Consider the following 16,430-nt stretch of genomic DNA (forward strand, 5'->3'; position numbering starts at 1 on the left):
ACGCTAATAATGTGTGCTATATGATGAAGAGGTCGGCATCCGGTCGCCGCATCATTTTGAGAAGATTTCCAAAATGGCGATTTTGGGCCAAAATTGGCTAAAACCAAATATATGAAATCATAACGATTTGAATATTCAAATTAGACTGTCTTTCTGAAGAGTATTGACCTATTTTCAATGCTAATAATGTCTGCTATATGATCAAGAGGTCGGCATCCGTTCGCCGCCTCATTTTGAAAAGAATTTCAAAATGTCGATTTTGGGCCAAAATTGGCTAAAACCATAAGAGTATAGCCTTACAAACTTATCAAATTCGGACGAAAAAATCGAGGTTTTTAAATTTCAGCCTAAATAACTCCAATGGATTCATGTGGATCAGAAGCATGTTCCCGTCCGGTTAGAAGTGAAATTCTAGCAAGTTTTCGCCTGAAAAATCAATATATGAAATCATAACGATTTGAATATTCAAATTAGACTGTCTTTCTGAAGAATATTGACCTATTTTCAACGCTAATAATGTCTGCTATATGATGAAGAGGTCGGCATCCGTTCGCCGCATCATTTTGAGAAGATTTTCAAAATGGCGATTTGGGGCCAAAATTGGCAAAACCCATAAGGGTATAGCCTTACAAAATGATCAAATTTGGACGAAAAATCGAGGTTTTTAAATTTCAGCCTAAATGTCTACAATGGATTCATGTGGATCAGAAGCATGTTCCCGTCCGGTTAGAAGTGAAATTCTAGCAAGTTTTCGCCTGAAAAATCAATATATGAAATCATAACGATTTGAATATTCAAATTAGACTGTCTTTCTGAAGAGTTTTGACCTATTTACAACGCTAATAATGTCTGCTATATGATAAAGAGGTCGGCATCCGTTCGCCGCATCATTTTGAGAAGATTTCCAAAATGGCGATTTTGGGCCAAAATTGGCAAAAACCATAAGGGTATAGCCTTACAAAATGATCAAATTTGGACGAAAAATCGAGGTTTTTAAATTTCAGCCTAAATAACTCCAATGGATTCATGTGGATCAGAAGCATGTTCCCGTCCGGTTAGAAGTGAAATTCTAGCAAGTTTTCGCCTGAAAAATCAATATATGAAATCATAACGATTTGAATATTCAAATTAGACTGTCTTTCTGAAGAATATTGACCTATTTTCAACGCTAATAATGTCTGCTATATGATAAAGAGGTCGGCATCCGTTCGCCGCATCATTTTGAGAAGATTTTCAAAATGGCGATTTGGGGCCAAAATTGGCAAAAACCATAAGGGTATAGCCTTACAAAATGATCAAATTTGGACGAAAAATCGAGGTTTTTAAATTTCAGCCTAAATAACTCCAATGGATTCATGTGGATCAGAAGCATGTTCCCGTCCGGTTAGAAGTGAAATTCTAGCAAGTTTTCGCCTGAAAAATCAATATATGAAATCATAACGATTTGAATATTCAAATTAGACTGTCTTTCTGAAGAATATTGACCTATTTTCAACGCTAATAATGTCTGCTATATGATAAAGAGGTCGGCATCCGTTCGCCGCATCATTTTGAGAAGATTTTCAAAATGGCGATTTGGGGCCAAAATTGGCAAAACCCATAAGGGTATAGCCTTACAAAATGATCAAATTTGGACGAAAAATCGAGGTTTTTAAATTTCAGCCTAAATGTCTACAATGGATTCATGTGGATCAGAAGCATGTTCCCGTCCGGTTAGAAGTGAAATTCTAGCAAGTTTTCGCCTGAAAAATTAATATATGAAATCATAACGATTTGAATATTCAAATTAGACTGTCTTTCTGAAGAGTTTTGACCTATTTACAACGCTAATAATGTCTGCTATATGATAAAGAGGTCGGCATCCGTTCGCCGCATCATTTTGAGAAGATTTCCAAAATGGCGATTTTGGGCCAAAATTGGCAAAAACCATAAGGGTATAGCCTCACAAAATGATCAAATTTGGACGAAAAATCGAGGTTTTTAAATTTCAGCCTAAATAACTCCAATGGATTCATGTGGATCAGAAGCATGTTCCCGTCCGGTTAGAAGTGAAACTCTAGCAAGTTTTCGCCTGAAAAATCAATATATGAAATCATAACGATTTGAATATTCAAATTAGACTGTCTTTCTGAAGAATATTGACCTATTTTCAACGCTAATAATGTCTGCTATATGATAAAGAGGTCGGCATCCGTTCGCCGCATCATTTTGAGAAGATTTGAAATTGGGGATTTTGGGCCAAAATTGGCTAAAACCAAATATATGAAATCATAACGATTTGAATATTCAAATTAGACTGTCTTTCTGAAGAGTATTGACCTATTTTCAATGCTAATAATGTCTGCTATATGATCAAGAGGTCGGCATCCGTTCGCCGCATCATTTTGAGAAGAATTTCAAAATGTCGATTTTGGGACAAAATTGGCAAAAACCATAAGAGTATAGCCTTACAAACTTATCAAATTTGGACGAAAAATCGAGGTTTTTAAATTTCAGCCTAAATAACTCCAATGGATTCATGTGGATCAGAAGCATGTTCCCGTCCGATTAGAAGTAAAATTCTAGCAAGTTTTTGCTTGAAAAATCAATATATGAAATCATAACGATTTGAATATTCAAATTAGACTGTCTTTCTGAAAAATATTGACCTTTTTTCAACGCTAATAATGTGTGCTATATGATGAAGAGGTCGGCATCCGTTCGCCGCATCATTTTGAGAAGATTTGAAATTGGGGATTTCTGGCCAAAATTGGCTAAAACCAAATATATGAAATCTATATGAAAATATATGAAAAATTAATATATGAAATCATAACGATTTGAATATTCAAATTAGACTGTCTTTCTGAAGAGTTTTGACCTATTTACAACGCTAATAATGTCTGCTATATGATAAAGAGGTCGGCATCCGTTCGCCGCATCATTTTGAGAAGATTTCCAAAATGGCGATTTTGGGCCAAAATTGGCAAAAACCATAAGGGTATAGCCTTACAAAATGATCAAATTTGGACGAAAAATCGAGGTTTTTAAATTTCAGCCTAAATAACTCCAATGGATTCATGTGGATCAGAAGCATGTTCCCGTCCGGTTAGAAGTGAAATTCTAGCAAGTTTTCGCCTGAAAAATCAATATATGAAATCATAACGATTTGAATATTCAAATTAGACTGTCTTTCTGAAGAATATTGACCTATTTTCAACGCTAATAATGTCTGCTATATGATAAAGAGGTCGGCATCCGTTCGCCGCATCATTTTGAGAAGATTTGAAATTGGGGATTTTGGGCCAAAATTGGCTAAAACCAAATATATGAAATCATAACGATTTGAATATTCAAATTAGACTGTCTTTCTGAAGAGTATTGACCTATTTTCAATGCTAATAATGTCTGCTATATGATCAAGAGGTCGGCATCCGTTCGCCGCATCATTTTGAGAAGAATTTCAAAATGTCGATTTTGGGACAAAATTGGCAAAAACCATAAGAGTATAGCCTTACAAACTTATCAAATTTGGACGAAAAATCGAGGTTTTTAAATTTCAGCCTAAATAACGCCAATGGATTCATGTGGATCAGAAGCATGTTCCCGTCCGATTAGAAGTAAAATTCTAGCAAGTTTTTGCTTGAAAAATCAATATATGAAATCATAACGATTTGAATATTCAAATTAGACTGTCTTTCTGAAAAATATTGACCTTTTTTCAACGCTAATAATGTGTGCTATATGATGAAGAGGTCGGCATCCGTTCGCCGCATCATTTTGAGAAGATTTGAAATTGGGGATTTCTGGCCAAAATTGGCTAAAACCAAATATATGAAATCATAACGATTTGAATATTCAAATTAGACTGTCTTTCTGAAGAGTTTTGACCTATTTACAACGCTAATAATGTCTGCTATATGATAAAGAGGTCGGCATCCGTTCGCCGCATCATTTTGAGAAGATTTCCAAAATGGCGATTTTGGGCCAAAATTGGCAAAAACCATAAGGGTATATATAGCCTTACAAAATGATCAAATTTGGACGAAAATTCGAGGTTTTTAAATTTCAGCCTAAATGTCTACAATGGATTCATGTGGATCAGAAGCATGTTCCCGTCCGGTTAGAAGTGAAATTCTAGCAAGTTTTCGCCTGAAAAATCAATATATGAAATCATAACGATTTGAATATTCAAATTAGACTGTCTTTCTGAAGAATATTGACCTATTTTCAACGCTAATAATGTGTGCTATATGATGAAGAGGTCGGCATCCGTTCGCCGCATCATTTTGAGGATCAAACGCATGTTCCCGTCCGGTTAGAAGTAAAATTCTAGCAAGTTTTCGCCTGAAAATTCAATATATGTAATCATAATTCGATTTGAATATTCATATTAGACTGTCTTTCTGAAGAGTATTGACAGAAGAGTATTGACAGAAGAGTATTGACATCGGCATCCGTTCGCCGCATCCGCATCATTTTGAGAATATTTTCAAAATGTCGACTTTGGGCCAAAATTGGCAAAACCATAAGGGTACTCCTGAGAGGCCTAAAGGGGTCTAAAGTTGCCTCAATTGACCAAATTTTTGCACCACTTTTGATTCCATTCATTCTCTTCAACATGTTAGCCGAAAGAACCAGATCCTGATTGATAACGTATCAAAGAAGATGTTTTCCTACTGCATTCTGGCACTTTCCTGAAGGAGAACATCCGGGCGGATTGATATAAACTCTAATAGGAGTATGGCTCCTAACGCAAGGAACATAGCTGATTATCATCTCATTGTTGATCTGCTGCCCTCTATTTCTCAGCTGTTCTTCCTACACAGTATGCCAAGTTTTCAACAGTCCAGCCGGTAAGTTTATAAATTAGTTAGGTGCAGATGTTAATAAGCAGAATTTTTGACCGGACAACATTAACAGATGGGTGATAAACTTTCATAGGGTGTAGCCAATCATGTCTTTAACGTAAAGAAATTGTATATTTGGCCTTTAAAGAGTCCCTCGGGTTAACTTCTTTCCAGGTTTGGACAGCCAGAAAACTAGGCTCTACAAGTTGTAATGAAAACAGTGGAAATGTTTTTTTTCTAATGATAGGCTATTTAGCGCCTCCAATTTGATGAAGGGAATACAAATTTTCAATAGTTAGTCCTTCAACCATTCTGAGCTTGAAAGGCATGTTTCAATGTAGTTGAGTAATATTTTTGTTCACCAACATAAAAATCAACTTCTGTCACACATAGGGGACAGACCGGGGAAACCAATCAACTTTGGACCCCTACCCCAGGTTGTGCCAAGTTTAGATAAAATATGGTAACCCTTTGCCAATGACAACAATTCCATAATTTTTTCCTTCGAATAATCGTGTGAAAAAGACCTTTCCTTTTATTTCTAAAAGGTAATCCTACTTTGCATTGGTCTACAACAGTGGACGACATACAATACATATAATTTCAAACACTTAATTTCCGGATTCCATCAATATTGATCGCCAATTGTTAGGTGTACTTTCAGCTCCTCGTTTAAGGAATGCTGGACAAACATGCGTCCGGTGAGAGGTCACGCCAGATGGAGGACCGTACCCATGACAGACGTCTGTCTGCCCTAAGTCTGAATAATCTCAGCAGGAGGCTCCTGATAAAATCAAATAATCAATTCTTGACAATTTTTTACATCATTCTGTCGTGAATCATGGATTGGTTTATTGAATGTTTTGTCTTCTTCAGATATGCCATCCGTGGACAGGAATACGCTTGGTCCCAGTCCTCCAATCAGGTTCATCCAAAAATATCGTCAACGTAGAAGCGTAATGTATTGCCTGTAGCGGTTCATATTCAAAAGGATTGCCTCGATTGGATGATGGCTTCAAGTAGAATTTTAGTCTTGATTAGAGAGAACATTTGAATGCTAGTGATGTTCATCTCTGTAGCTATTCCAGCTAAAAGATATTCACCTGGAATCTCAAAAGAAACCTTGCAGATAAAAGGCTATGTATTTTATTGTAATATGTTTGATTGTTTCTTCTGTGCTGTACAAAATGAGCTAAAAATTAGTAAAATTAATAAATTAGACAAAAAAGGTTACATAATTATAGCACAAACCTCACTTCAAAGAAATGATTGAACTTATGATATCTTCCAAAGTACGGTGAATGAATCCAATTTACTTTAATCCTTGATGTTCCCTTTGCAAATATTTCCTGCTCTTTTCAAACCCTGACACAATGCCAATGTCTTAAAACCATAGCACAGAAACCGCGTTGCTTCGTGTAGGAAATGACATTCTAGTTTCAATGGACAATCATAAAGAGTGTATTTTAGTTCTACTCGATCTTACCGCCGCATTCGATACAATTGACCACGATATTTTACTGCAACGTTTGGAGCATCGGTTTGGCATAAATGGTACCGCTTTAAAGTGGTTCGATTCATATCTTCGAGGACGTACTCAACGTGTCTGTATTGACAATTGTTATTCGGAAGATGAACCATTATTTTGCGGTGTACCACAGGGAAGCAGTCTTGGGCCGATTCTTTTTACCTTGTATACATCCCCACTCGAAGACATTATTTTAGCCAATGATATTGACTTTATGCTTTTTGCCGATGATACACAACTGTATTTTTCGTGTAAAAATCTATCTGACTGGAAATTTATACCTGAAAAATGCATAGATGATATTCGTGAGTGGATGGCAGCAAATCGACTTGTACTCAATGATAGCAAAACAGAAGTAATTCATTTTCACAGTAAGTTCCGAAAAGTTCCAGCAGACATATCTAGTTTCAGAGTTGGTGTTACTCATGTTAAACCCATTTCCGTTGTCAGAAATTTAGGAGTGCAATTTGATGAATTCAGTTCTATGTCAAGTCATGTTTCAAAAATTTGTCAGTCAGCATCTTACTCATTGTATCGTATTGGGAAAATTCGTAAGCTCTTAGATCGCACAAGCACAGAAAGATTAATTCATGCATTTGTTACATCGCACCTTGATTATTGTAATAGTTTATTATATGGAATTGAGCAACAGCAACTGGCACGTCTTCAATTGATTCAAAACTCGGCAGCACGCATGGTTACAAGGAGCAGGAGGCACGAACACATCACACCCATATTGATTGACCTTCATTGGTTACCTGTCTCCGCAAGGATTGAATTTAAGTCTCTAGTCATAACTTACAATATTATAAATGGCACTGCCCCTCACTATCTTGGCTCTCTGATCAGTCGTCAGGCTCTTCCAGAGCCCATGCAGATTGCAAATCGCACACGACAGAGGAACAGACATTCTATGGAGATACGACTAGAGCCTGGCAGATTCGCCCAAAAAAGCTTTGGCGCACGATCCTTTGCCTATTTTGCACCTGATCTATGGAATGCACTCCCCAATGACATCAGGGCAGCTCCATCATTAAATGCTTTTAAGGCACACCTTAAAACTCACCTTTTTCGAAAGTATTATTCTTTTTAATCCTCCAGTCATATTGATTGTGTTACCATCTTGCCATGTTTTGATTGTTTTATATTGAAATTTATTTTCTACTTTTGTTTTGATAGTCTTATTGTTGCTATTTCTTCGGCTGTAATAGTTTAGTATTTTAGTTTTATTGTATGCTGTCATATTTTATTGCTTTTGTCTTTAATTTCTGAATTTTTGTTTTTGTTTTTTATTAATTATTGTTAGTTATTTATTTCTGTATTTCTTAGGATGCAATATTTTTAGATTGTATTATTTTTTATGCTGTATTACTTTTTAAGTTGTATTTTTTTTTTATTTTTTTTTTTTATGCTTTTCTGTGAAGCGGCTTTGAGATCATTCTTTTGATGTAAAGCGCTATATAAGAATAAATTATTATTATTATTATTTAATCATTTCAATCCCATTGTTGGAAATATTTTAACGGCATTGACATCATTGATTTTCATTTTACAGTAACAAGGACCAACATCCGAAGAGGATAATTTTCGTTCCAAAAGATCCATCGGCCAAAAAGAAGAAGATAAAGAGGGCTCGTTTCTCACATAACTGAAGAGTTTCTTCAATTGATGCAGCAATAATGATGTAATGATGACCTAACGTTTCACTGAAGACTGCCTTATGAGCCAGCAGAGCTAAGGCTTTCCGAGGGATATTTCAAGGAAAGGGACATGTTCCCATTGGTCATCGATCAGCAGACGATTTGTTGTCATGGTTACCGGACATGAAGACCATCGTCAGCAAGTCTTGACAATACTGATGTTCTTCCTGGTGACGAAAAGAACAGCAAAACCCTTTTTTAGTACGAGATAGCACCAAATGATACTTTTAAGGAGTTCAGGTTTGAAATGCAAACTTCTCTTTCATTCATAAAAGTTTGGGTATATCTTCCCAATCTGCAATACGGTATAGTTCTTCTACTGGCCTGAAATCACACAGACCTAGGCCAACAAATAGGTGTGAATGTTCGAGCGTGTGATAGACTTCTATAAATGTTGTTATTGGTTGTCATGCTTGAAAATAGCTGTGGCGACTATTGCTTACATTGGTATATAACTTAGTAAGAACATAAGGTAAAGAAGAAGGACTAAAACTAGGATGGAAAAAATATTAGTGATGTGGTAAAGTGAAGTAAAAAATATGGAGAATGGCATCATTATTACCACTAGCATAAATATAGGGTGAAGGTATCAAAGGAAAAATCATCAATTTGATGAGCTCCAAACAAAACTTGAACAAAACTTGAAAATGGACTTTAGAAAGTAGTTAACTAGGATGCTTTAAGTCCAACGTTTTGGGCCAAAAGGAAATGGATTTACCTCTGAACTTTTCATTAAGCAAATATTTGAATACTTGAGATTATTTTTCAAAAATAAGGAGAAATTGACAACAACAAACCAGCATAGTTTTTATTCAGCAATTATTTTAATCATTTTGATATAGAAAATGGAACAAACCTGAAATTCTTCTCTGTCTTTGATCAAGGTCATCCTATTTTCCAATAATTTCTTTAAATTTAACCGAGGCAATCTGCAATTGGCTATGGCTGCAGGATGTTCCGTAACTAGGCACAGTAATGCCGCGGCTATATGTTCGTGGGCCGCGTTGTGTTCTGTGTTCAGAAGTCCAGTCAACTGCTGTACCATGCCGATCTGCTGAGCACCATCTGTGAAGAATACTTCGTAGGTAAATTTTAAAGAGTCTTTTTACAAGGTCACTTCATTTTTATGAAGGACTACATCAGGAATCTTTCAGAGTCAGTCAAAGGGAATTTTTCATTTGAGGGATGTTAGGGGAGGGGGGAGGAGGGGGGTACAGGCATCAAGGGGCAGCGGGACATGGGAATTTGATTTTGAGGGAAAACTCACCTAGAGACCTTTCAACACATTGGATCCTCTCGGTATTCTGCATGCACTGTTTGGCTATGCCATCTGTACGCCTAACTTTTTCTTACTGCATAGGACACAATAATAGCCATTGAAAAATATATAAAAAATCGAAAAACAAGAAAGAAACGTTTCTGACCTTTGAATTCTGGTTGTGATATTAGGAGAGCCTTCAGCAGGAAAGTAGATTTAATTTGGATTTTCTGGTTGTTGCTCTGCATTGCCCTCATGAGACAGGAGAACCCATCTGCCTTCACGAATGCTATCTCGCTGGCATTATGCTCACGGATGTGGCCTGGTTAAAGAAAAAGAAAATTCTCTTCAAATTTTTGAGCGAGTTTGTTGTTGCTAAATAGTCATCAGAACAGATCCTCAATGGGAGCTTTTAAGAACAGGATTCATTGGTTATTTCCACTGTTGAGCCAGTACAGCAACAGCCTTATCACTGTGTTCATTTTACTGTGGAACCACTGCGTTCTTTCTACCGTGGAACAGTGTCATCACATTAATTCTACTGTACACCAGTGTCACTGCGTCCTTACTACCGTGAAACAGTGTCACTGCATTTATTCTACTGTGGAACAGTGTCACTGCGTCCTTTTTACCAAGGACCAGTGTCAAGTGCTGCATTCATTTTACTGTGGACCAGTGTCACTGCGTCCTTTCTAACGTGGAACACTTTCACTGCATTACTTCTACTGTGGACCAGTGTCACTGCGTCCTTTTTACCAAGGACCAGTGTCAAGTGCTGCATTCATTTTACTGTGGACCAGTGTCACTGCGTTCTGTCTATTGTGGAACAGTATCACTCTGTCCATATTCATCTCACAGCATTCTTTCTATTGTGGAGCAGTCTTCAACTAAATCCACGCAATAGTGGAGCAGCTCACCCAGTTGATTTTTTGTGTCCCGCTTCAAAGAACATATACTGGCAGTATGAGTATTAAACTTACTATCATGGTTCTATCAGGGAAATGGTAAGGAACTGTTCATACTGTCAGTACGAGGGCTTTGAAGCTTAACATGTGAGGACACTATGATGTTGTAATTGTCCCAACTGGCAGTAGGAGCTGTTTAGAGTTGCAAAATATTCAATACATTACAATAGTGAAACCTTTAACTCTGCCTTCGTTATCTTTTAGTTTGTGATAAGAGCTTCAAGATCTTCCATTCAGCATTTGCAAGACCCTTCCCAAATTACAGAAAATGAAAATGTTTATTCATAAATAAAGAAAAAGAAATTAAAACTTGAAGCACACTCTGGCTTCGATGAGGCCCTATTTAGACTTGCCCAAGTCTTCAGCTTTGTATATGAAGGAATGTTACAAACCAGTGATATCCCAAAAGCAGGGATGAGCCTGTGGTAAAAGAATTTTTTTTTTAACTTTGCAAGAATTGCAGTATAGGCTCCAGTTTGCATATGCTACAGTGTGTTAGGATAATAAAAGGGAGTGATAATTTTCTTGAAAGGTGTTTAGGGAAGTTGCTCACTGTGACTGTTATCTGTAGCATATAGAACCCAGTATTGGTGGTAGGGTTTGTGTTCCCTTCAATGTCAGTAATATTATGAAATAGTGATACCATCTCTTTGATGTTACCGAAACACTCCATCGAGACACCTTACAGGGCCTCTTATGTATTTATCTAGGTCATGGATTCAGTTTTCCCACGAGAAGTTTTAACTATCTTATTGAATCTTGGTACAGGGCCTTTTCCCAAAATAGATTCCATTATGTCTGTGGAACATTCGAGAAGGTTCTCTCACGTGGTATGGAAGTTTCCATAGAAAGGGGATGGACTTCCAAACTCCCAACCAATCAGGGCAGATCAGTGCCAGCGCACTTACTTTTATATCGTTAAGCTAATACAGGATGGTCAGGTTATTGGCTGCCTACTGATTATGCGCAGTGGGATTTTATAGAAGTAAGGTATAAAAGGAAAAGGGGGCCGAAAGTTTTATCACTCCGTCACGCTCCGTGATCAGTTCGTCACTTCGTCATTGCTTCGTTACCATTTCATCACTCCTTTTAATTGACGGAGTCAAGTCAAATCATTGTAATTTAGTTTTATTTGTAAAGAGAATTGACAGAGAAGAAATTATACTGAATCACTAATCAATCCGATCTTGTCAAATTGTTTTTCTGTGAACTCATTGTTTTCGCCCGTTCGAGACATCTCCTGAAGAAGCATAAATACGGCATCAAGATATCCCAGTACCTTTCTATCGCGAGTCCCGATATAGTTTTACTATCGGAGGAAGCGGGCTCGTCACAATATTACAGTAACTCATTCGACATAAATATGGGAAGCTATTTTGCTAGCAAACTGTACTCACACGACAGAGCGAATATGGCTTTGACTTTGACCAGATCGGAATCATCTTCGTCTGCCATCTTCATGAACTTCTTCATGGCTCCTTCCTTAAGCAGACAGTCCTGTACGTAGACGTTGTTTTGAAGGATCGTACCGGCGACTTCTAACGCCCTCCATCTTACCTCGGCACTCTTGTCATCCAGACAGCGAGAAATTACCTTCCAGCCGTCAAGTTTTATCAGATCTGTCAAGAAAATTGACTCATGGATTTAACGGATGTGATAGTAGATGGGATCTGAGTTTGGGATACCTGCCGGTATGCGGCCTACTTCCCCTACCCACAGCCCTGCATTCTCTCCATCCCGATCCACCTTCTCAACCCTAAAGAAAGACACTGAGAAGACAGAATTGGTGATATATACTTGGTGAATAGAAACTGGTTAACTTCAGTTATGGGAGATTGCATGATTTATGGTACCACACAACACACCACTTAAACTTATTATCAACTTTCCAGGTCTGCGGAAGTTGGATACCTGTAAGCATAGTTCCATTATGACCAAAAAGTTCCCACCTAAAAGTGTCTGTAATGTTACGAGTTAAATCTGACAAGTGTAATCTTGCTAAGTAAGTACACGAACACAGCGACAACTTTTATTGGATTCTCTCATGTAGGTTGTTCGGAAAGCAAGCGAGGATGGCGCTCTTCACCTTCTACATTAAGACAGTCACAGATCCTAACCATGGGAGTCATATTATTACAATGTCCTCTTAGTTTTTTAGCACTAACATTCTGTTTCATTGTTTCTAATTGTACCTTTTTTTGTGTTACATTCATGTGCGACATGTCTTCAAGGAGTCACAAACCCAATTACCCAAAAATCATTATTGATCAATGTGATTGATATAACTGTCATGAACAACTTTCCCAAACAGCTGAGAAAGCTGGGAGATATCACAGCTTAAATGCTTCTTCACATTAATGGTCGAAGTCTAGATCAAGTCATAAACATGAGATCATCCATTCAATTTTTTTTTCTTCACATTTTTCTTTGTCAATTTCAACGCTTAATGGAGATGGGTTGTGAGGAATGCTTATCCAAAAAAATGACATTGTTTAAATGACATTGGTTTGAGGGTCAGAACTGTTAATATTCCATCTTGAAAATATCAAAAGAGAACAGCGAGAGAGTAAGACAAACCAGTGTCGACAACATATCACTGGTTATTTATTAACTTTAACTAGCCAATCCTCAATTTACCTTTGGCATTATCGATTCTGTCACACAGGTCTACGATGTACTCCAAGAGATTCTCCTTTCTTTCTTCGTCTTCTTCTCGGTTGGATTTGAGGATGTCGCTCAGTTCCTCCAGCTTTCCTTTCAGAATTTTCACTTCGTCCGTGAACATCCCAGCTAGGGCTTGATTCAGCCACTTCTTTCTCTGCAATTCAAGCAAATGAAATAGGCCTATAAATAAAGCTTGCCAAAAAGAACAGGTTGGTGGCCAAATATCTGCATAAGTATGAAAGTCGAGCAGAGCAGCCATGGTGGTCAAACTCAAACAGACTACTCGAGGCAAGATTTATGCAAAGAATGTATTTGACCGTTCGATTCTGATAGATCTCCTTTTCAAAAAGAGAGATTTAAACCCAGCTGCATCGAAACGACAACTGAGCACACAGACTAAATTGTTTGCCTGCCAGTTTTCTCGCGTGAATCGGTTGCATTCGTTAAAACTGTAAAGCCCTGTGGCCATACGACTTGGACATACTCAATGATTTATAAAGGTCCCCTTTCCAGTGCAAAAATGTGCCCGATACAGCGCCTTGTCCAAAGTTCATCTATGTAGTTTGGTACATTGCCTTGCAGAATTTAAATGCAAAACGAGATGATAAAATTTTGAACTTCCGTAGCTCAATCGGCAGCGGACGTAGCGCTGCCATACCTAGCATCATTACAGCCTGACTATCTCTCTCTCTCATATACGGTTTCCATAGCAGCATTGTTCGAAGGATACATTTATCAAATACCCTGGTGTCATTATAGTTGCTTAGCTGGTAGTTGACTCTGCTGAGCCCAGGAAAAACCGTTCCAGGCTGTGTAGTCTTCATTTGCTTTTAATATTATCTATCCGGGTCAAAACATGCATCCAATTTAATGCTCGGCACAAGGACAGTTACCGAGTAAATAAACAAAAGTGGCGTTCATTTCCCCCTTGTCCCTGCTTTCTTCCTGCGGATACCTCTAATAAAGTATTAACATTAGCATGGTGTATCTGAGTGCAACAAAAATACTTGGGTGCGAATAATTACCTCTTCTGACATTGGTTCATGGGATGCTTCCTCTGGATTGGTATTCTCGAGAGCAAATTTTAAGATATCTTCATAGTTCCTCGGCAGCAATTTTTCTCTGGCCTGTGCTTCATTTCCACCAGGTACACTCTGGTCACTGCTGTTGGATCCTCCTTCAACTGGAAGCATGGCCATTTTATATATTTTAATGTCCTGAAAAAGTATACACACACAATCAGAGGCTGGGCCACATAAAGCCTCACCCCTCAATTTCACCCTTAAATTCCTGGAACCTAGGAATTAACATGTTGAATTGATTTAGTTATGACAGAGAAACATACCTCAGGCTCAGCAGAATTCTTTTCGCATTCTTATCTGCTGCAGTTGGCCAAAAATGGCAGACAGGGAATAGTTATACAATATCACATGTTGAAACTGCAGTTGAATGTTCCCTCAAAACGGGGGCCACAAAATTTCACAAAAAACAATGTAATCTATCTTCCATTTGTGGTAGGAAGGGAAAATGAAGTTCAAAGTCAGATTCTTGATATAAATGTAAGCAGCAGTTGGCTGCACAATAACAGGTTGCATAAACTCAAACTTTCAGCACGCAGTAACCAGTGCCTAGACTACTACTATTCAAGGTAGACATAGGTGCTACTTTTTGGTGTGTTTCTTCTCAGTTAGCCCAACTTACATACATACAATAGACTATAGGCCTAGGCTATTACAATTTTAACTTGATTTGAAAGTTCAGACATTTTGATGAGCTTTATGTTATTATCAACACCTGTCACATTACTAACAGCTTATTTTTTTTTTGATGGAGTTGGGTTGCAGTGGGGATGTTAATTTTATTAGACACTACTTCGCAACGCTTTTGAGAATGACACATCTTCCTTTCATGATAATCTGTCTAAAGTCGTAGTTGCAATGAGGAAATCATCATTGGATAAATTACTTTGTTGTTGCTTTTGAGATGGTTACATCTTCCTAACAGAATTTTCTTTCGACTTTTTCAGAAACATTCATGGGTAGTGAAATACTCAAATACTGTAGACACGTTTCTCTGTGGATAACAGCATAGTGGCACTGGCAGTATAAATGCTGGTTGATATGGGTTAGGGTTTGTAGCATAATTGTGGGCAATACTGATGACACTTTTCAATTAAATAAGGCTAAAACCAGGCTATACAAACCTTACGATATGTCTAACGTTGCAATGGGTTACTAACAGTTTGTTAGGGACTTATGTTACTGTTAGGCCAAGACCTAGGCTTGCACTATTTCATACTAGGCTAGGCCTAGCAAGCCTACAGTGTACTCACTCGTCTAAAAAAAATATATGTGGATGTTAGTAGCAAACGTTAATCCCAACGTTGGTCTACAGAATATTTCTGAATGGTGTGAAAGACACATCTAATATCTAGCAATTCTCGTGCGAAACAAACATTGGTAACCTTGGGTTTGCCACCACGCTTCACACATGTCAGAAAAAAAGTTCGTGGAAACTTATGCAACGAGGTAAATGAATCATTTACCTCGCTGAACTTATGTGAAGGAGGGTGCATCACGCTAACATATATTTCCTAAGCCACTTTAATTCAACATGTCAAAAGCAAATAGGCCTACTGTACATGGTGTCAGTAGAATCGACAGTTGCATGGTAACGAGTAACAAAATTGATAAAGTTAACGAGATAAAAAGCAGACACGGTTCCGGGGTGTGGAGAAAGGGCGGTATACATCCCCCTTTCAACTCAACACAAAAGTTTACAAGTGTTTTTCTGCATTTTTTTTGTTTTATTTTTGTTTTAAGCTCGCTCCACACCACCTTGAAATGGTGAACTCTTCTCATCAAGCACAGTCCAGCCTAGGTTTGGACTTTGTAGTTGGGGGAACTCCAATCACTTGTATAAAATGCTAGCCTTTTTGCCGTTGTGTAATACAGCGATAACATTAGCACAACTATTACTTTAACATAGCCTACAAATTTCTCCGTTTTTTTACCAATAACCCCATCTATTTTTTGGTTGGATTTTGCCCATTTCTCCCTCGTTTTGCCTCCCACATCTATCTTGGTGGATGGAAAATTGTAATTCTGCATATCTTCGCTCTTCAAAGCAATTTTGTAGATCTAGAATAAGGAACAAGGTCATTGTTAACCCTCACCGTGGTTTACAACTCAAGTGTCAAATCATGTCATGTAACAGGGTCTCCAACATCACCAAGTCCGGTGGGTGGAGAAAGGGGTTCCCCTGCCCTGATTAATTTTAGAGCTATGTTTAAATAGGCTTCAAAACTTAACAGCATGAGATCACCAATTATTGTCACATTTCGGTCCATGCAGGGCCAAAATTGCTATAAAAAAATATAAGAAATCCTAAGTTTCAGGTGCATTATATTTGAACCCCATTTTGGGATGCACCCCCTCTCAGGGCTCCACCCCCTCCTTAGTCTGCAACACAACACAACTAGTTGGT

At 37.8% G+C, this 16,430-nt stretch overlaps 1 protein-coding gene across 2 annotated transcripts; it reads right to left on the reverse strand.

Moving 5' to 3' along the window:
- Positions 1–8,135: 8,135 nt before the first annotated feature.
- LOC139969628 (hsp70-binding protein 1-like) lies at positions 8,136–15,534 on the reverse strand. Of its 2 annotated transcripts, none has more exons than XM_071974751.1 (7): positions 15,409–15,534; positions 13,970–14,161; positions 12,918–13,098; positions 11,678–11,899; positions 9,482–9,637; positions 8,914–9,122; positions 8,136–8,224 (listed from the first exon to the last, which is right to left on the reverse strand). In XM_071974751.1, exons 1-7 carry the CDS (start codon positions 15,517–15,519, stop codon positions 8,141–8,143), a joined length of 1,155 nt encoding a protein of 384 aa, XP_071830852.1. In that variant the 5' UTR covers positions 15,520–15,534; the 3' UTR covers positions 8,136–8,140. The 2 variants fall into 2 exon arrangements, with proteins under 2 accessions (XP_071830852.1, XP_071830853.1); XM_071974752.1 differs by having other exon boundaries at positions 15,277–15,496.
- Between the last annotated feature and the right edge of the window lie 896 nt (positions 15,535–16,430).

The sequence above is a fragment of the Apostichopus japonicus genome, chromosome 7 (genome assembly GCF_037975245.1).
Source record: "Apostichopus japonicus isolate 1M-3 chromosome 7, ASM3797524v1, whole genome shotgun sequence".
Classification (NCBI taxonomy): domain Eukaryota; kingdom Metazoa; phylum Echinodermata; class Holothuroidea; order Aspidochirotida; family Stichopodidae; genus Apostichopus; species Apostichopus japonicus.